Genomic DNA, 22,050 nt, shown 5'->3' with positions numbered 1-22,050 from the left:
CACCCCATCCCTGGCTCCTTCGGCCTCCTTATCCTCTGCCCCTCTTCTCTCTCTTACACCCAGACTCACTGAGCAAATCCTGTTGCTTCCAGCTCCGAAACACATCCGTGATTCGACCTCGTCTGCTCCCAGCCATCCACCTGGCCTGGTCTTTAATCACATGCCTCCTTCCCAGGGGCCTCCCCTGACTGCCCTCCTCACAATGTATTGCCCCCACCCCTCCCTACAACAATTCCCCAGCACTTCACTCTTTCCTGGTTTTTATTTTTTGCCTCTATGGCCATCCAAGATACACATATCTTAACATATTTTGTTTACTGTCCATCTGCCCCTCAAGGAACAAAGACCCCATGAGCAGGGTGTGTCTCCTGGGTCCACATCCCAGCACTGTGTCCTCAAGGAAAGCACCCTGACCCCCTGGGTCCAGACCAGCCCCTAGCTCTGCTCTCCTAGCATGCCGAGCCTCCCTTTATAGCAGAGAGTGGTGTCGAATCACAGAAATGATGTTCCCACAGGCATTTAATCTCTCTCTACCCTCCCGGGATGCAGACTCAAGGGAGGCAGGGAGCAGGCCCTCGTTGGTTCCCCAGGACCTGATGTCAACACTCTGCTCAGAGGACCAGAAGTCCACTCCTCAGTGAAGGAGGGGGTGCCTGCTGCCTTTGGGCACTCACTGTGCAGCCAAGACAGACAGCGCTGTGCGCAAGGACACGCAAGAGGGTGCCAAGGGGTCGGCAGATGGAGAGCTGGGGTGGGGGACGGGTAGGGCAGAGCGGGGTGTGGTCAGCTCCAGCAGGGAAAGGCGTGGTCAGAAAAGAATTCACTTGACCAGAGAGATACAAGGGGGCGGGCCGGGGGCAGGCAGAGACAGCAGGGGTCAAAGATGGAGAAGGCAGAACTGCAGCCTGGGTGGAGGGCGCCTGGACCAGCCTGGGGAGCGCTGTCCCATCTCCTAGGGAAGGACACCGAAGCTCAGAGAGGCTGAGTATGCCAAGGTTACACAGCTGGACGAGTGCAGAAGCAGGGCTGCCTACATTTCTCTCACTCCTAGAGGTGTTTGCTTTAGAAGCATCACATCTGGAATGTTCAGAAACGTTTGAGTTCCTCTCCCTAATGCAGCTGCGTAGTCACAGTCTTTAGGCAGTCGCCATGGGCTGCTCTAAATCGCCTCATTGGGACAGGCTCTCCCTGTGGGGCCCCTGTCTCCTTAAGCCAGATCCAAGAGGACACAGTTCTATGGCCTTTTATAACATGCTTTACACAGAGCCATGAAGACCTTCAGTGTCCAACTTCACCTGCTCTGAAAGCCACTCTCCTTTTCTGAAAGTTTAATTGTGCCAAAAGTTTTCCAAAGATGTGGCACTTCTCGGCTTAGGGAGCTCTGTTAAGTCAAGAAAGCTGGCCCCTCGGATTCACGATGACTGGATCTTTTAGAGATAAGTTTATAATGTAGATAAACTAAGTCCTAGAATCTGTACCGGCAAGCTACTGAACCTGGCCGGACCTGTCCCAGCGTCTCCGATGGACTCGTCCCCTTGCTGGGACGTGTCCAGTCCAGCGTGCACGTTACTTCTGCATCTTACTCTGCCAGACTCAGGACCATCCACCTGAGAAGGTCGTTGGCTAAGCAGCTCATGCGAGGAGAAAACATATGGATCTCGGGGGCTTTTGCTTTCTGTTTACCAGCCTGTATCTAGAAGCAGGCTTCCCCAATATAGCACAATTTCTGCTAATCATCACCCAACTTAAACCGCGGTACTTATGCCAGACTTTGACGCTTTTGATGATGCAGTCTGTCTCTGAGATATGTCCGTGTATTTTTAGAAGGCAGCGTTTAAGTGCTTGATCGTGTGGCAGGGGATATGGGGTGGGGGTGGGGGTGTCTGTGCTGGGGATGGGGAAGCTTTTTCTTCGTGGACCATTAAAATCAAATTCTCTGTTGAGAATGCCAGATACGCCAGCATGTCATTAATTTACATCTACAATTAGAGTAAAATTTTACTCATTTAGATGGAATGAAAAATCTTTATTAGTAAAACCTTTATTAGCAAAACCTTTATTAGTTGGCTCCATAGAATAATAAATGCAACTGTATTAATTTGAAAGGCTTCCATCCATTGGTAGCAATGGAGAGACGTATTTCAAACAGCTTCACTTGCTGTGGTTGTTCTTCGGGACAGAATTCTTTGGAAAGAGCGCTTAATTTTTCTTAGCAAAAAAATGGTCATAATGCCCAAAGAAGTGGTATTTTAGGAAAGTGAGATCTGATGTTCGTATTAGTAATATCTTTAACAAATTCATTCTTTAGGGTAGTGAGTTCAGCGGCCTGAGTAGGGCTGGAGGGTGGGTGTGATGATCACTCAAGATTATTTTCAGTCCTTACCCTAAAAACTCTGAGACTAGGAGTCTTGAGGTTGGAGTGGAGTCTCTCCCAGCTCTGGGTGGGGGGGGGGCGGGACAGAGTGACATTCCCATATAGGGAGCTGTAGGAAGCGCATGGGCTAGGTCTGAGTGGAACCAGGAGGAAGAGGGGAGGCTGGGTTGCTTTTGTGAGTGTTCTGGATTTCCTTTTTCATCTGAATTATTCTCTGGGAATGGATGGGGCCTCAGTTCGTCTGAAAGCAGGAGCGGGCTGGTGGCAGTGCATTTTCTGGGGGAGAAGGGACAGCCACGTGTGTGTTCAGATTGTTGGTGCTCTGTGTTATTAGCTGCTCAGCGCCTGGGCTGTTGGGGTCTGGGTGGGGGACGTGGACATGGTCCACCCGCGGGACATGCTGAGCACCTGCTCTGTCCAGCCTCACCTCCCCGGCTCAAGTGTGGAGAGAAACTTGCCATTTCTCTGGATCAGTTGGGCCCCAGAATGATCCAGGGAAGGAGTAAGAGGGGTAGCGGGAGCTGGAGCTGAGTTTAATTCGATTTTAAAAATAAAGGTGACATGATTTGCACTCTAATTGAGATGGTGCATTCCATACCTGTTACAGGAACAGAAGGCTCCTGTGTCTCTTTAGTAAGATTTAAAACAACAGCAGCAATCCCCCTCTCCCCAAAACTGCCAAAAAAAAAAAAAAAAACCCTTCCCATATTTAAAAAATAGAGAACAACCTTAAACTCTCTATACTCTGGGAAACAGCCGGCCTGATGCTCATAATGACACTGCTTAGGAGGCTGAACAGAACGCAGTCCTTACTTGCTCGTCCGTCAGAACCTGGACGTGGCGAGTACAGATGGACCGGAACTCGTCCCTGGAGGCGGTGTTCGTCTTCATGGTGTCAAAGTTCTCGAACTCCTGGGCGATGGCGTGGTAGTGGGAGGTCAGGGCCTTGTGCAGGCGAGCCAGCAGCTCCTGGTTTGCCATTTCCTTGGGCGATAAGGGCCGTGGACCTCTGGGCATCTTCTCAGCCCACTCCACAGCGGTCTGGGCAAAACAGAACAGAAAATTGATCCCTTTAGTGAATAATGAATTGCCTTAGCTCTGGGAGCCTCAGGCAAGGGTGGGGCCTGGGAGGCCCAGCTTCCTGAGGAACTTGAGCCAGGAGTCAGAGAGACCAGAGGCAGGACTGCAGGTGCAGACTTGCCTGAAAAGTGGGAGCCTGGGCTGACCAGCCGCAGAGTAGGGAGCAAAGCGACTGAGCCCGCAGGGCAGGGCAAGGGCCGGGCCCGAGGAGGGCACACCTCTTACCCTCAGCCATTCGCTCACTCGGCCTGTCCCCTGGTTTGCTGAACACACACACTGTGAATGTCTGCTCTGAGTGGTGAGGGACTCAATAGGGATGCGGATCCAGACTGCTTTCATTTCCAGCCCTCCGTATGGGCTGATTTATGCTCATGACAGCTGTGATGTGAATGGCATTGTTAATTTATTTGCTTGGCTGTGCCAGGTCTTAGCTGTGGCATGCAAACTCTTAGTTGCGGCATGTGGGATCTAGTTCCCTGACCAGGGATCGAACCCGGGCCCCCTGCATTGGGAGAGTGGAGTCTTAGCCACTGGACCACCGGGGAAGTCCTGTAAATGGTGTTTCTTTTTGTTGACTGCTACCATATCACGCTGCAGCTCCACTCTCGGTGAAGTGTCCTTGAGACTTTGAGACCCTCAGGGATTTAATCCTGGCGAGTGCAGAGTCCTGCAGTTGGAGGCTGCAGGGACCACGGAGCTGGCCTGCTTGCCTAGATCTCATTCTGCACCCCTGGGAGGTGCTTACAGGGCCTGGGGACGCTGTCCATGGTGCTGGGGAGCCCTGAGGAGGGATAGGACCAGTCTGGGCACAGGACAGCTTTCTGCGGGGAGGTGTGAGCCAGGAGGAAAGAGAGGATCTTCTTACTGGATGGCAGGCTGATGGGCTGGCAGTGAGCATGTGGCCAGGTGAGCCAGAGGGGCCTGTGGAGGCCTGCAGCCCACGTTCAGTAACTGCTGATGATCAGTGTGGTGGACAGAGAGACCACAGGAAGAGCAGTGAGTCGAGTTACTGATTGATTCTCAATAGCCCTGGAAATGACAAGGGTTTCTGTGTCTACCCTGGGCACCGAGGAGACTGAAGTTGGAAGGGAGAAGCCGGGGCTAGGGGGCGGGGTGGGCAGAGACTGAGTCCTGAGCCTCCTGCAAGGGTAGTTAGAAGGGCGAGGCCTGCAGCGTCTCTTTGCTGCCACTAGGAAAAGGCCCCAGAAGCCAGACCTGTGGTCACCACATCAGCAGGTGGGCTCCTGGAGTTATGAGGAAGGGGTGGGGCCCTGGGGTTGGGGGGCGGGGCTGGGCTCCATGAGAACCCAGGGGTAATAAGGCATGAAGGCTGTCCCCACACCAGGGTGGATTCTCAGATACATTGGGTTTCTCCAGTCAAAACCATTAGTGACTGGTGGCTAGAAGGCCGGTTCTTTCAAAGCACCAGCACCTGGCCAGATGATCGCATCCATTCCCCACAACCTATGTGAAAACTTGGTCATGACTCAAGTTCAGCAGTTCCACAGGAGTATGTGGAGTATATGCTACTTTCCTGCAGGACAGAGCAGAACGTTCCTCTACAAAACTGTATCAAACACGGGATGCTGCTGACAACACCATCAAAAGCGTGGCTATACACCCTTACAACACTCATACCACAGCCCACTATATCCTCGACCACCCAAAGGTTAACAGACGCTTTCAAATACATCCATTGGGAGCCATCTGCAAAGTGAATAAATGCCTTTCATTTTTCATTCTAGAAAAAAAAAAGTGATCCTACAGATGCATCTTACACTTTTTCGAACAGTTAGAAACACGCCTCCTGTGTCTAAGTATGAAGGCCTTTCCCTAAACACCGCGAGGGGTGTCATTGATCAGAGAGCAGAGGGATCTTTGCTGGGTGGTTTCCATCCCTATGCTGGTCACACCTGTGGGGCCTGAGGAGGACGTGCCACGGGTGAACATAACTGGAAAGAACACGGGTGTCGTGTTGCGCGGGGCAAGGTGGAGACCCCTCTGACTCTGGCTCTAACTGGCCGTGTGACATCCACACGCCGTCGAATCAAGTTTTCCTGGGTTTCCTCATTTTTTCCGGGAGGAATCTAGGCTCCCACGAGACGGGGTGTGTGAATGCTCTTTGAAAGTGTTAACACAAAAAACAAATCAGAAATTCTTCTGTTTTAACAATAGATATGGAAGAACTCTAACAAAGTAAAATGGGCAATCTTAGGTTAATATGCTTTAAACTCTAGAGGAAATTGAATCATTTTCTAGCAAGATATAGATTACTAAATTTAACGTAAGTAACATTACGAATAGACAGGTAATCAAAAAAGAAGTTTAAAAAGCTGTTAAAAGAGCTACCATCTATCACTAAAAAGGTGTCAAGCCCTGGAGTGGGTGGGTTGCCATGCTCTCCTCCAGGGGATCTTCCCAACCCAGTCTCTGCCTTGCAGGCAGACTCTTTACCATCTGAGCCACCAGGGAAGCCCAAGAATACTGAGGTGGGTAACCTATCCCTTCTCAAAGGGATCCTCCTGGCCCAGGAACTGAATCAGGGTCTCCTGCATTGCAGGCGGATTCTTTACCAGCTGAGCTACCAGGGAAGCCAGATAATTTTTACATTAGTCAAATTATTCCAGAACACAAAAAGGGATATATAGTATTCCAGTTCATTGTATATTACCCTAACACAAAAATATAATCAAGAAAACACTTGAAAAATATGAGCCAATCTAGTTTACGGACATAATGGCAAATATAACAAAACTTTTTTTAAAACCATTTTTTTTAGGAATATTTAGTGCTGTGTTTTAAAACGGCACACCAAAATCAATTAGGGTTTATTCCAAGAATTAGGAAGTTTTCCTTATAATTAGCAAAGGTCACATATCAACACATGGCAAAGTTCATCTATCAAAATTTGGCAGTCATTCCCGATAAAATGGTATAGAATAGAAAAGTACACACATACTATCCAGGAATAAAATGAACATCTTAAACACAAGAGTATTAATCAGACACTATCTGTCAATGTGTGCCATGGGTGAGATATGAAGCATTTCCATTAAAGTTAGAAACAAGACAGGCAGGCTCACCGCCAGTTCTGCTGGTCACATTTTTAGAGGCTCTAGCCTTTGAAATAAGACAGGAAGATGAAATAAATAGTTGAAAACAAATGTTGAAAAACAACATTTATCATTACTCTTGGGTATGATTGTACAACTAGAAAATCTCAACACAATTATGAAAGCGGCTGAATTAAAGTAAAAAATGCAGAAAACGTAATACCTTTTTTCTTATACAATAAATACAACTAGTTAGAAATTATCTCATAAAAAAATCCACATTAATGACAAAGCTATTGAATACTTTGGGATAGATTTCATCTGAAAGGCATGAGACCTATATGAAGAAAGCCAGACACATTCTACTGAAGGTTATCAAAGCAAGACTGGACTAAAAACAGACACATACCATGTTTCTGGATGTGAAGACTCCATTTCAGAAGAGAAAACCTTTTTCAAATTATAAATAAATAAAACTCTAGCAAAAATCACAATGGCTATTTGAGGGGGGGAGACCCATTAGACATAGATATTAAACGTAATATAGAGACATAAATATGTGAGATTTGCCACGGAATTTTTGGAAGAGGCTAGCAATGATGTTTCTGAGTCACCAGATATCAAAACACCACAAACTTGATATAAACAGAACAATAGAATGAGAACAGTAAGGCCCAGGATATACAAGCAGAACAGTGGACACCTACTCAGGCTGTTCATGAGTGAGAAGGAAGTCTCTTCTGTGACTGAGCCCTTACTTCACAAAGCCCATTGTTACAAACTTACAAAGGCAGCAGGAAGGAGGAGGTGTGGTACACACAGGATGGAGTAATAGGGTGGAGTATTGCTCAGCCATAAAAAGGAACATTTACATTGTTCTGGCATTTACAGTGCCATTTGAAGCGACACGCATGGACCTGGATATTGTCACACTGAGTGAAGTAAGTCAGGCTGAGGAAGACAGTTACCATATGACATCACTCATATGTGGAATCAAAAAAAAAAGGAGCAGGGTGCAGTGTGGTCTGGTTGACTCCAAGAGACCTTTGGGTGAGGGCAGCCCTCCTAAGCAAGACTGAACATCCCAGTTTCATAAAGGGAATTCTTTCTTCCCTCTTGAGTTAACAGCTTCAGAATACCATCCCCCCGAGGTCTGCATCTCAGCAAATGGAAACTGGCCCAGTGGCCCAGCCTGCCTGGAGTCCTCTGTGATGCGTCCATCATGCAATCTGCCTATCATCTATCGTCCAAACCTCGCCAACATCCCAGTGGCCCCACGCCCAGTGCGTACCTGGAAGCTGACTGCTCCACCCTCACCTCCTGGTCCAGGCCCCCATCATCTTGCCACAAATCATGGCCTCCTTCCTTCCACCCTCAATCTGTTAAAAGTACACACGCATGAGCATCACATGCACATATGTGTTAGCACTTGTTCTCTGGGCAGAGGGGTGGGGGAGGGCCGAGCCATAATCAAAAAGCCAGCATCGTTTTCCCCTGAGGACAATCTCTGTAAAGTGCAAGTCAGATCATGCACAGCTCTCCAATGGCTCCCCACGTTGCTCGGAGCAACCGGCAGGGCATCACAATGGCCGCCAGCCCGCCCACTGGGACCTCTGACCTCACTCCGTGCCAGCCTCCCGCTAAGCTTCATACACACAAGCTCGTTCCTGCCTCAGGGCCTTGGCACTTGCTGTTCCTGCCCTCCCCTCAGGGTTTCCACACATTCCTGAGCCGAACGACACGTTCATTCCCGCTCCCTTTTCTTTCTCCTTCTCTGTCCCACGTTCCGCTCTCTGATCCACCTTATATTTAACCTAATTTTCTGCATCCCAACAGAAAATAAACTTCAAGGCCAGGGCTCCAGTCTTTTGCTCACTGCTGAGTCCCCGAGTGCTTTAAAGAACCCGGCACACAGTGGGGCCTTGATCTTTGTTCAAAGAAAGAATGGATCAGCAGTGTCACCAGCATAGCCAATCAATCAAATGACCGCTCTGCACGGCCACCCCGGGTCTTCTGTTAAAAAGCTCTGGTCTAGAGGCGTCCCTGGTGGTCCAGTGGTTGAGAATCTTGCCTTCCGAGGCAGGGGACACAGGTTCACCCCGCGGTCTGGGAACATCCCACAGGCTGTGGAGCAGCTAAGCCCACATGCCACAACTGCCGAGCTGGCGCTCCAGAGCCTGCGCTCTGCAACAAGCAGCCACTGCTACAGGAAGCCGGCAACCACAACTGAGAGCAGCCCCGCTGATCACAACCAAGGAAAAGCCCACGTGCCGCAATGAAGACACAGTGTGGCCAAAAGTGAAATAATAATTTAGAAAACTTTATCACTCTTTAAAAATAAAATGGAAATGAAACCAAGGTTCCGTTTGTTTTTCTTCTAAGAAACACAAATTTCTGGAGTGACAATATCAGGGTTGGGAAAGGTAGAATAAGGTAGGTGGAGCCACGAAAGTGCCTGTCCTTCCACCTGGCACCTGCCCTTTGAAGACTCTCCTCAAGGAAGTAAACAAGATGAATTCATGAAATCACGATCACTACAGTATTATTTGGAGAAGGAATTGGCAACCCACTCCAGGATTCTTGCCTGGAGAATCCCGTGGACAGAGGAGCCTGGTGGGCTACAGTACAGTCCATGGGGTCGCAAAGAGTCGGACACGATTGAGCGACTAACACATACACACAATATTATTTACACAGTTCACAAAAAATTAGCAACACTTTAGAGGTCAAAATTGTCTAAATCAGGAGAATGGCTAAATAAACCATAGTACTTCTACAATGCAGCTATTTAGAAGGCTTCAAGAAATAGTTTAACAGTATGGTAAAATGTTTGCAATGTGCAAATTGGTCCACATGACCACACACACGCACACATGTGCACACACACACCAGCACTAACGCTTGCTCTCTGGAGGAGGAGTAAGACAGGGCAGGGGTGGGCAGACAACTGGGGCTCCTGAGCTGCAATCTTGCCTCTCCCGCGGGTTGGAGTCTGGAGGTCAGGAGGCAGGGACGGCTTGGTGGCAAGCAACGCAGAGGAGGGGCAGGGGTCCGGGAGCCCTGCTCGGTGTGACTGCCCATCTCTGCCTGGGCAGGAAATCACAGCGACACGGGGTCACAGTGAATCCCAGAGGGTCTGGGGGGAGGGGCGGGAGGGGGGCGCCCGAGCACCTGAGCCAGGCATGTGACCCACACGCGGGTGATGCACCCAGAGAGGACTAACACTCAACGCACGCCCACGATGGCTGCATCGAGCCATCCACAGACACCCCTGGAGCGTCTGCTGCATGCCAGGCTCTTCTGCTGATGCGCGGGAGATGGAAGTAAAAGATGATCCTTAAATAGCCTCTGCCAGGGGAGGGTCTTGGGGCCGGGGAGAGAGAGGAGAGCCAGTTTCACAGGTGAGCAGAGATTATGAGACGGGTCGTGTACTCTCGACACAGCTGATGGGAATGGCTCCCTGAGGAGGAAGCCTCAGAGCCCGGAGGTGAAGGAGGCACAGATCCTCACGAACCTCACGCGGCAAGCTGGCGTGAAGGTCGGGGGAGCAGCGCTGGCCTCCTGCGCCCCCAGTTCTCTTCCCCAACTTCCCCAGAGCCACACCAGGGGCCAGGCTGAGGACGCAGAGAGGGAGGGCGACTCCGGTTTGTCCCAAGGCTGGTTTCACGGCCGGTCGGGGAATATGCTTGGGCTGCCAGCAGAGATGATTACTTGTGTTCACGGCAGAAAACCTGGAAACTACAAACAGGGCACAAACCGAAACAAAGGTCGTGGGGGCCCTGCCCCCAGCGGCACCATGGCCGTCGCCCTGGTGCCCGTGGGACCAGCCGGGACCGGAAGGTCCCCGGGCCCCAGGCACGCAGTCCCAGCCCGCCCCACCCCGTGCCACCCGGGGCACCCACTGGCCTCGGGAGGGCAGGGCCTCCCGGCTCACCCATTGGGGCACTGGGCTTGACGCGGTCAGGAGCCCATGTTCTGCTCCCTTTTTTGCAAAGCCGCGCTCCGAGTGATTGGAGACGCTGGGGAGGAACAGATGGCTCTTGGTCTGGCGCTTTTGTGTCCCTGGCACTTGTCACGTGACTGTTCTATCTGAATGGGGGAAAATAGGGCTTTTTCTATAACTGGAAGCAGTGTTTCTCCTCATCAGAAAAGACACCACTATCTTCAGATGCAAATGTCACTTTCCAAAACCAACTACGCTTTACATAAAAGGCCTCCTCAGGATAGGGATCGCAGCTGCAAGACAGAGCTTGGGGAAAGGATGGGGCGTCGGGTGCCTGCTTCCGTCCCCACGACTGTCTGGAGTGGGAGCGGTGGGCCCGCTCCTCCTGCAGCCGTCATCTGACAACTGGATGCTCGCAAGGCTCTTCCGGTGACTTTACAAATGAGAAAAAAAAAAACAAAACAATAGTGGAATCTTATGTACACGGGTCTGACCCAATTACAGGATGATTTCCATGTTTGGAAGGACTCATCTCTCATTTTTTCAAGGGTATTTGTATAGAACTTTGTTTTACTAAACGCTTGTCCCTCTTGATATCACAGAGAAATATAGACCACCTGTGCAAAAAAAACTCCCGGTCCCCTTTGTGACTACCCAGCAGCAGTAGCACAATACAGAAAAGGAAGAATGCGCCAAGATACGAAGCACACGGTCAGCAAAGAACCAGCTGATAACATTGCGCTTCTGTGGGGCTTTTCTTGGACTCAAATGTAGCCACGTAGCTCATTTAGTAAAAACCAAGCTTTACAGTGAAATCCAGTGGTTCTAAATCCTGCTACTGCTTGGACTCACCCAAGAGGCAGCTCCAACTAGTGCGGGGTCAGAGGGAGGCGGCACGGACTGGGGGGTCAGAGGGAGGCCTGTGCTGAATTCCCAGAGCCCCCTCTTCTGCCCCAGCTCAGAGCCCCTCCGCTACCCCCACAACCCCGACATCTCTGATGCCGCCTTCTGCTCAAACTGGGGTGTCTCCAAGTGCAGACAGTGCTGGGTGACCATTGGGGGGAGCTTACAGGCTCAGTGCAGGGCCCCCCAGACCCTGTCCTGTCCCCCTGGGGCTCAGGCCGCACTTGCCATCATCACTCAGCGCCTGACACGGAACAGGAAGAAGGGACGGTTGCACACGCCTCTGGAGCACTGCCAGGGAAGCCACACCAGGAACCCAAGTTTCGGCTGACTTGGATCGAGCTGAAGGGGGTCAGAGGCTGGGCCGGTCCAGCGGAGGGGCCCGGGGTGGACGGTGAGGACTGCTCACGGTCACCCGAGGGCTTCAGCGCCGGCCAGGGCTGAACGGAGCTCCGCGTGGGCTCTTTCTGGTGGCCTCGGGCGAGACACACACCCTCCGCCATCCCTTTACCCACGGGGATAAAACCCGAACTGTCTCCAAGGGCAGCCTCAGATCTCAACAAGATGACACACGCAGTGCTTCACCCGATGGCTGGCCGACACGGGCGGCCTTCTTGCTGCTCCTGCCGGTTTTTTTAAGAGACATTTTGGCCTGAGTCAAGAGGTGGGGCAGACATGGGTTTGAGTCCTGGCTCCTGGCTGCCACAGTCTCTGTCACAAGTCATCAGAGGGGAGAGGCACGTGGCGCCTGCTCTTGCCTGCAGGTTAAGCCAACCTGCCTGGGATGGAAGCCTGGTCTAGATGTGGTCACACACCCTGAGGCGGGGGAGAACCTGGGCTTCTAACCAGCAGCCTCGGGCCTGCCGTGGGCTCAGATTCGGGATGGCCAGGGTACAGCTCTGCTCTCCCATCTTCCAGCTGGGCCTTATGCAGGCACCTCACTTCTCTGGGCCAAGGCTCTCCGTCTATAGCGTCATGCCAGCCACACCAGTCGGAGGGAACTCCCCATGAGAATCACTCCAGAAGACAGGGGAAAAACAGGGAGCACCCCACTGATTCAGGAATTAGCTCTGGCTCTGCTGTAGGGAACTCATATTTGAAGGGGGTTGTGGGTTTGATCCCTGGGACAGGAAGATCCCCTGGAGGAGGGCATGGCCACCCACTCCAGTATTCTTGCCTGGGAAATGCCACAGACAGAGGAACCCGGCTGGCTGCAATCCATGGGGCTGCAAAAGAGGTGGACATGACTTAGTAACTGAGCTTGCATGCACGGGGAAACCCCAAGGGAGAAGCCTGTGCCCTGCAGTTCACAAAAGCTGGGGAAAGTTAGCCAAGGACGAGAATCAGTGACACAGGGCAGGGTGTGCTCTGGACGGCTCACTGACCCGGGAACTCTGTTAGCTCGCGTTCGGCTTCATTGTACTCTCATTCAATAGCTCTATTAAGGGAGTGATTTTAGAAAAGAGCCTTCTAGTACCCTGTCAATAAATTGTGTCCAGCCTCGTCTTGGCTGACTTATCAGTTTTCCATGACACAGTATCTAAGCAACTTCTCCAGACAACAGGGAAGCGAGAACACGGCAGGGAGGGCAGGCGAACTGTCACGCGATCCAGTGCAGCTGGAGACGGAGACACGTGGGTGTATGCTTCCTGGAGGCACGGGGCACTCAAGGCCTGCTTCCTCAGCTCCTGTCTCCACAGCCTTTGCCATGCGGCTCCGGGTTTCCTCCCACCGAAGAGCTGAGACTATTTCCCTATCCCACAGCTTTGCACTCAGCCATACGACTGCTTTGGCCAAGGGAATGTCAGCAAGTGCCATGGGGTCAAAGCATTAAGAAGCCTTTGCGTGATCGGCAAGCCCCCCTGTGTCTGTGGTGCTGTCTTGAGAGGAGCTGAGCTGCTTCACTCTGGTCCAAGGGAGCAGAGACATCCCAGGGAGGCCACCAGAGCTGAGCCCGGGCCAACCAGCCCACATGCAAAAGCTGAACAAGTGTTTACAGTCCTGGAGGTGCTGGGGCTCTTTGTTATGCAGCGACAGCTGACTGATTCAGTTCTGAATTTCTGGTTAGTGAGAAATAAAAGGGACTGCGCTCAGACTACAGAGAAGGTGGCCTTTTGGCTGTCACTGCTCCTTGACGATGGTCACCAGATGTCACTCGTCCTGTGGGTGTCAAGGTGGCCTTTACCTGGCTGGGTCCACATGGTTTAGCAAGGTCTGCTTCAGCTCTCAGGTTAGAATCACGTCAGTATATTGATTTAACTCTTAGGAAGGATATAATTAAGCTAATCAGACTGCATGATTCTTCTACTAAGTTTTGTTCTGAATACTTAGGGAGACAATTAAACAGTTTTTTTCCCATGATTCCTTAGAGGAGGGGTAAAAAAAAATCCTGAAATTTCATACAGAATAAGAACACAGCAGGTAGCAAAAACTCCTAATTAGAAATACTCGGTAAAGAATTCTTCCACTTCCTTTTAAAGAACAGTGTAATTACTTCTAAGAATTGAAAAATTGCTTCATTTGATCAAATATTTTGATTAGCAAAGAAATTAATTGTACTGTATCTTCATTTGTATTTACAGTGAATTAATGAATGCTAAAAATAACAACAGCAGCAAAACTGCCTGTCAAAAAAAAAGATAAAACATTTTAAAAATCTAGATGAAAATAAAGTGAAAGCTCTGTGTGCAAACGTGCTGATACAGAGGCCTCCCGCTGGATCAAGGAACCAACTTCGGCAACTCCCAGGGACCCCTGCGCACAGGGCCAAGGGTGGATGCTCGGGTATCAGGAGGTCTGGAGGCCTTAGTGATGGACGGATTGGCCTTGGCAATTCAGCACGATGCGTGCAGAAGTGAGGGAGATACACCAGAACTGCGGGTACCACTCGGGTTTCCTGGGGCATGACGCTGCCAACCCTGGGGTCTCTGACCAAGCAGGGATTCTTTCTGGGTGATAAACAGATGCAGATCTGGAGATTTCAGCTTCTTTTCCTTTGGAAAGGCTACACTCAAGCCAAGCTTCAAGCCAACTGAACCGAGGCTTACTGAGACCCGGTCCTGGGAGCCACCTTTTGCTGTGCTCTTTCACCCAGGCTCTGAGCTGCAGCCTTGCGGAAGCTCCTCTGACCCTCTCCTTGCCCTTGGGGGCAGCTGTGTCATCCCTGTTTCTAGACAAGTAAGTGGGGCTTCTCCCTGAAGAGATCAGGACCTGGGCTGCTCCCCTGTGAGCTGATGATGGAGCTCAAGATGGCCTGACTTCAGAGCTGTGCTCTCCCATCCTCCCGTGACCCCAGCCCCCACCACACGCACGAGTACAGAGCCTACCCGAGAAAGGCATCAACACAGACTGAGGGCTACTGCGGGCCTGTCCCAGGCTCGGGGACTTGAACGGCTGAGGCCAGCCCCTGCCTGGAGAAGCTGATGCTTTGGGATGCCCGTGGAGGCAAGCACGGGAGACCCACCCCAAAGCCCTGCCCCACGGCCTCCCTCCCAGACCCTCTGTCCTGGCCTCGCATCCCCCTCCCTCTCCTTGTCCTCACCCCGGCCCCAAACCCACACTCCAGCTGTTCCCAAAGTACAGGTTTCCCATCTTGGGTCTCTGCACACACTCATCCTGACACCTGGGAAGCCCATCTCCCGACGTCCAGACGCACTGCGAGCTCGTTAGAGAGCCCTTTCTGCCTCCTCTGCCCTGACCACGTAGACCGAGGGCCTCCCGCTCAGGCTCCCTTCCTCTCCACAGCTCAACATTCGCAGAGGGTCCACTTGATATGTCTGCAAACACCCAATCCATAGACCCTTTGGTAGCACGAAATTGCCATAAAATGCAAAGAAACAGAGGAAACACTTGAGCTACCCCTGTGACCCTTTAATGATTCAATAAACTCTTGGCTGAAGTCATTTATGAAACTATGAAAATGAATTCTTCCACCCAAATAAATTACACACTGTATAATCACATCATTACTGAACATTGTACACTAAGCAGGCACTCAGTGAAGGAGGATAGAATGAAAAATAATAATAATGCAGACATTTGGTGTTGGCTATGTTCAGGACCATGCAAAGCTCCTTCCACATTAACTTGCTTAACCAGAATAGCAATCCTGTACGGTGGACACTCAGACACTCAGACTGACAGCAACAAGCTGAGAGCGGGGCCCTGGTGCTAGTTGGATTTCTAATCCCGGCCCTGGTGCTTCTAGCTGTGCGGCTGGGAATACATGCTGAAGCTCTCTGTTCCTGTTGCCTGCTCTGTGGTGCTGGAGAAGACTCTCGAGAGTCCCTTGGGCTGCAAGGAGATCCAACCAGTCCATTCTAAAGGAGATCAGTCCTGGGTGTTCATTGGAAGGACATGTTGAAGCTGAAACTCCAATACTTTGGTCACCTGACTCGAAGAGCTGACTCATTTGAAAAGACTCTGATGCTGGGAAAGATTGAGGGCAGGAGGAGAAGGGGACAACAGAGGATGAGATGGTTGGATGGCATCACTGACTTGATGGACATGAGTTTGAGTCAACTCCGGGAGTTGGTGATGGACAGGAGGCCTGGCGTGCTGCAGTCCATGGGGTCGCGAAGAGTGGGACACGACTGAGCGACTGAACTGAACTGAACTGAAAAGGTTCTTAGGAGGATGAGCTGAGTTAATTCAGGTAAAGTGCCTGGAACAGGGCTGGGCTCACAGCACATGCCCAGTGGGTATCAGCCTCTGTTTGGACGTTGGTACCTGACTGTGGGTGGCAAGAAGATGCAGGAGCTGGCCGGGCAGAATCACCAGGGAGGTGGCGCGCTTCCTCCTCCCAGTCTCTTATCAGGGACCATTCACATTCAGGCCTCAGTGAAGGCTGAGAGGTGGAGCTTTCTGGTTCCTTAACGAATGGTCGGAGCCATCTCTGCCGGAGTAGTCCTCGCCCCTGGGGAGGTTTGTGCGTGGTCACCTGTCCTCCCACCAGCCTGGGCACCAGGGCTGGCCCAGGGCCTGGCACATCGTTGTTCACGTTTGCTAAACGTGGGGAGGTAAGCTCCCAGTTGAATGGGGCAGTTCAAGGCAGAACCCAAGCAGCTCCCCTCCAAGCCAGACACGCGTGTACACGGTAACAATTAAGACGCAATGCCATCCTGGATTTGCTCTGCAAGGCCTGCTTGGGACAACAACTTTTTGGATTGACTTCTAGCTTCCTGATACGGTCACGACCTTGTAGAATCAGTAGTACAGCTCAGTGCTGGTGTTTAATTGATCCAAACACCGCAATTGAATTGGATCACAAATCCCTAGAGGGATGAAATGAGTGAGGGTCTCTGGGGCAGGCTACACCACAGTCTGCTTACTTGAACAGGCAGAGAGTGTCTCGCCCAGGTAGGAATAGGGAGGGAGTGCCAGCCCGGACACCAGGGGAATGCTTGTGAGGCACTGGAGGAGCTGCCCAGGGCCCCCTGGAGATGGGCTGAGGCTGGCCCTGCTTGCGGTGTGCAGGCTCAGGTGGCTGCAAGCCTGGCACGGCCTCTTTGCTTTTCTGCAAGACGTGTGGAGACCAGGCTGAGTTTGCTTTGGCGGGCGAGCCCGTCCTGCTTCCAGCCAGGGCCCATCTGGCAGCTGCTAGAGCAGCAGGTGCCCAGTCCTCCCGACTGCCCAGCCTCCTGAAAGCTGGTGAAGGCGCGGGTGGCGGGGCTGCACTGCTCTTCCTTCCGACTGGAAGCTCCAGGTCCAGGTGGGGCCCTGGACTGTGGGCTGCTTCAACCACTCGGGTTTGGGAGAACTGGGTTTTTTGCAGGTGGTGCTCGGGGTAAAGAAACCGCCTACCAATGCAGGAGACAAAAGAGACTCGGGTTCGATCCCTGGGTTGGAAGATCCCGAGGAGGGCATGGCAACCCACTCCAGCGTTCTTGCCTAAGAGAATCCCATGGACAGAGGAGCCCAGTCCACAGGGTTACAAAGAGTCAGACACGACTGAAGCAACTTAGCACGCACACATGCATTTTAACCTCGTGAGAAGGACAGTGCGTCACGCTGACTGGTGGTCAGGTAACCTGAGCAGGTTGGCCCCTGACTGCTCCTCTGGTGTGACGGTGTCATTTCATTCCACGCGGTTGACTCCGTTTCTTTTCCTTTAGCTCAGGCACGGTGGCCCAGAGCCCCTCACCCTGCACTCTCACCAAGGTCACCCCAAGTGTCCAAGTGACCTGAGTTATCCCTCCCAAGCTGTGTCCTCGACCGTCTCCAGGACAACAATAACAACAGGTAGCAAGTATTCCATTGGAAGTGGAAAGTGAGTGAAATTTAGGGGAAACATTCAAAAATCCCCAAAATTATATCTAGAGCACTTGGATTTTTTTTTTTTTTTTTGACATCAGGGGAAAGAGTAAATAACTGGAATGGCATATCTTAATAATTTCTTTAACTTATTTCCAATAATCTTTGGGCCTTTTCCTGAAAAGGAAATGTCCCCATTCTTTACAATATTCATTAAAAATACATGGATACCATTATACTTACAATAAAAAGATAAATAAATCAAAGTAACACTGTTGGCAACTAATATAAGCGTGATGCTCATGAAAGATTACAACCATTTTGATGTGGGTTACGGTCTCTTCTTTGGTTGAAAACTATAATCTTAAATTCTCCCTTAGGAAAAAAATCATCTCCAAGTTGCTTAACCTCTCACTGGATAAGTTTAGAGGTGATATATTATAAACACCAGGTAAGGACTGATCTCACTGGGTCTCGGTTAGCTAAAATGTGGCAAAATAATTACTCTGCATTGAATAAGGATGCGCTTTGTTAAAAATTCCATTATTTCCATGGTAATAAAGTAGAAAGATTTTATACGGGTTCCTACTGTGTCTTTTAAAAATTCTATGTCTGCTCTGAGCATTATTTTATATTCACAAAGGATGCTGAAATTTCACTTTAAGACTTAAATGTTAAACAGAAATGATTTTCTAAAAACAAGGTGATACTCTATATAGCTCGCACGTAGCTTTTTGAAGGTAAAATGTTTTTCCCAGAAGTGAAAAAGAGGTATTTGCTGAGGGCAGACACTCAGGTGACATCTCTCCCAGCTTGCGAGAATCTTACGAGAAAGGTGTTGGTGCTGAGGTCCACGGCTTGTCCTGGTTAATCTTTCTTTACTTTGCAACCGAGGCCTCGGGACTGCTTCAGTTTTGATAATACCTCCTTGCTCCTCTTTGATGCCACCTAGGCGAGTGCGTCTCATCCTGACTCTGGCCGGCAAAGCTGACCGGTGCCTGCCTTGGTGGTCAGCAGTTTGTGGGCTCGGGGCTGGGTGGTGGTGCGGGGTCCCTGGCGGGGACACGGGGCCACGCTTGGAGCCGATGCTAGGATGGTCGATCTGTACTGGCTGTGCACCCCCCCACTTTGAGGAGCGCTTCAGGGGTGCGCCACGGTGCAGGGGGGCCGAAACGCCAGGGCTCAGCTGCACCCTGGGATCTGGAAAGTTCCACAGCATTTGGTGTGATGGGAGCTGAGGCGCTTTTCCCCGCAGTGTGATGGACACAGGAGACGGATCTATACAGGTTTTGGGGGGGCATTTGGCCCCCATCTAAGAGACGGGTGAAGCCACCGTCTTTACGCTCTGGGTGCTCCTAGCTCCCTTAAGGCCTTTCGCGACGCCTCCCCTACCTTTGCAGCTATCCCTTCTCCAAGAGCGGATTCAGTGCAGCTGGGGATTATTCACAGCGAACTTCCTCTGCAAGGAGAGGTCCCGACCGCCTTAATTACATTTCGGTAATCTCCTTTTAATTACTTGCCGCCCGTGCATCCCCTAGAGGAAGGGATGGCTGGTGTCGTATTTAATGAGCTCGAGGAGGATGCATTAACTGTTCCTGTTGTTAGTTAACTTCTTTTCCTTCTGTCAAGAATGGTCGTCAGTCCGCGACTAGACTTCCGAAATCGCCACCAGGTAGGGGCAGGGTCCTGGCTCGTCCACAGCCACCTTGCCATCCCAGTCCACCCTCGTGGGAGCCGACTACGTCCCCGCTGAGACATCTCCAGGGTCTGGGACCTGAATTCTGGAGCGAGGCGTGCGGGGCCCAGGCGATCTGCCCCTGCCCCCTCCCCAATCAGCAGATGGACGTGCCCTGAACATCCAAGGTCCCCCTGTGCCTCACCCTTCAGGTCAGCAGTCCCAGCCTCAACTTGCTCTTCTGGTAAAGGCACCTCCATCTTCACACCCACTCCCCGAGCCAGTTCAAGGGCTGATACCATTTCACACCAAGCGCCTAGTGCACGCGGACGGGCAGAGCAGGAGGGCCGAGCAGTGGGCTGGGGGGTGCCCTCGTCCCTGCTGCAGCCCCTCCAGCCCCCCGGCCCCATCTGTCTTGAAGCACACTTCCTGCCGTCACCCGCGTTACAGTTAGTCCTAAAGCGTCCTCTTAGGAATGTTCGGCAAGGTGCTTCCAGAGGCGCAGGGGACTCCGAGATGAGGTCAGGGGGAACGAGTGTGGTGGGAAGCAGGGGGCAACACTCGAGGCTCTGGGAACAGCCCCCCCTCGCCATGCTCTGGGCTCAGGGACTCCAGAGCCGGCAGAGATGCTCAGAGGGACCTGTGAGCAGGGATGGGCCTCCTCCGCTGCCAATGGTGCAGCCTCTGGACGGGGCCCGTGAGGACTCCACGTGGCCAGTGGGGCCCGCGGGAAGGGTTTGGACACGTTCTCATGGGTGTTTGGCAAGGACACGCTGTAGCAATTGGAGGCCTGGAAGCCACTATGAGTCCCGTGATGGGGCGTCGGTCACACCGACGGCCCAGGACACCTGTCCCCCTGCTCCGTTCCTCAGTCACAGGGCTGCTCCTGACTCACTCTCTCAGCACTCATTCTCTGTCTCTCGCCAGCACGTCCCTCCCCTGAGCACGCCGGCCTCCCTGCTGGCCCCCGCCCCCTAAGTCTTCTCCCCCGAGGCCCCGCATGGTCACGACACTCTTCTCCCCAAACCTTCCCTGGGTCTCCACGCGGTTCAAAGTGCTACGAGGCCGCCCACCCCATCGCTCCCTGGGCGCCTGCTACTAACCCTCTCTGCCCTGCCCCTCGCCCCAGCCCAGGCAGCCCAACCTCAAGCCAGCCGGGCTCTTCAGGGCGCCCCCCCACAACCAGAGTCACGCGGCTCCCTCCCTCCTCTCCGATGGGTCTCAGCTCAGACGTCCGCTTCTCACCGGGCCCTCCTCTGCCCAGCTTTATCTGACCCCACAGCACAGGTCAGATGCTGACATCTGATACGTTTTCTCATTGCTCATCTGTCTCTCTTGCTAGGATACAGGCCTGGCTCAATGGCTGACCTCAGGACCCTGCCCAGTGCTGGGTGCGCAGCGGCCCACCGGAAGCCCTGGCTGATGGACAAAGTGGGTGGGAGGGGGCACATCCCACCAGATCCACGCTTTAGAGACACACTGGTGACATGGAAACGCCAGTGATGTCACGGGAGGGGAAGAGGCAGCTCCGGGAGGGATGTGCAGGGGCCTAGAGGAGAGGCTAGGTGGCAGGGGTGGGAAATGGTGAAAGTTCTGGGGCGGGGGATGGCTAAGAAATGGGGGGACAAGAAGCTGAGGGACAGGGAGGTATAGCTAGAGAAACAGCAGGGCTTACAGGGGCTGCTTGGTGGGATGGGACTGGGGTGAACAGCTGATCAAGTGGTCTCTGTCCTGAAATCTTTGGCAACAATTCCTTTTTTTTTCTATATGGGCATATACTACTTTGATACAAATAATAAATGTTTGTTTAAAAAAAGAGTCTTTTAAGAGTTGAGGAAAATCCCCAACAACCCCCCAGTTCAGCAGCACACGCTCCCTGTCCTTGAGCCCACCGCCAAAGGACATCTGTATAGGGAAGAAGACCAGAGGTGAATACACCAAGATACTGGGCTTTCCTGGTGGTAAATAATCCGCCTGCGATACAGGAGGCCCAGGTTCGATCCCTGGGTCGGGAAGATCCCCTGGAGGAGGACATGGCAACCCACTCCAGTATTTTTGCCTGGAGAATCCCATGGACAGAGGAGCCTGGCAGGCTACAGTCCATGTGGTTGCAAAGAGTCAGACATGACTGAGTGATTAACACTTTCATTCCAAAATGTTAACACTTTATCCCGAAGGGTGACTTTAATTCTCCATCACAATGATTGCTATGCTCCAAATCATGCAAATGGATACAAATGGCAACTATTACTATTAGCTTAAACCATATGAAATTGTCAATAGTCAATCATTTAGGGCTCTAAAGATGGCAATTTCATAGGATGCAACCTCACAGAAAAAGAAATTATTTTCTTTAAATGGGGCTGCTTTCAAGATCAATAAAAGTATTCCTATCCTTTTTACCCAGTTATTGTATTTCTCGGTTTCTTTCTTTAGGAGAAAAAATCCAAAATGTGGATGTAGACATAGAAAGTGTTCACTGCAAAGCAAGTGACAATCTCAAAAACTGGGAGAAAAACTCTAAATGCTTAAAAACAAAGGGTCAGTGGAATGCTATACAGACATTTAACTTATGTTTGGAAGAACTTGAAGTGACATGGAATGTTAAGGAGAAAAAAAGCAAGATACGTGATTACATCTGCAGCGTTACCTCCACTGGGTAAAAACACTCATTTGGTTTGTATGCTAAGGTTCACGGCTGCATTATTCACAGGAGCTAAAACTTGGAAGCAGCCCAAGTGTGCGCTGACAGGTGAATGGGTAAGCAAAA

At 51.5% G+C, this 22,050-nt stretch overlaps 1 protein-coding gene across 4 annotated transcripts in view; it reads right to left on the bottom strand.

Annotated features, from left to right (window-relative positions):
• Nucleotides 1-22,050, bottom strand: part of EFCAB6 (EF-hand calcium binding domain 6) — a 252,473-nt gene that overhangs the window by 14,323 nt on the left and 216,100 nt on the right. For all 4 annotated transcript variants that reach the window (XM_070371471.1, XM_070371470.1, XM_070371472.1 and 1 more), the window contains one exon: nucleotides 3,188-3,415. In XM_070371471.1, the coding sequence (XP_070227572.1) occupies nucleotides 3,188-3,415 (228 nt within the window). The remainder of the gene's footprint in view (nucleotides 1-3,187; nucleotides 3,416-22,050) is intronic.

This window comes from Bos mutus, chromosome 5, assembly GCF_027580195.1.
Source record: "Bos mutus isolate GX-2022 chromosome 5, NWIPB_WYAK_1.1, whole genome shotgun sequence".
Lineage (NCBI taxonomy): Eukaryota > Metazoa > Chordata > Mammalia > Artiodactyla > Bovidae > Bos > Bos mutus.
Note: the sequence above shows the minus strand (reverse complement) of the source record. Positions and strands in the feature narration are given on the sequence as shown.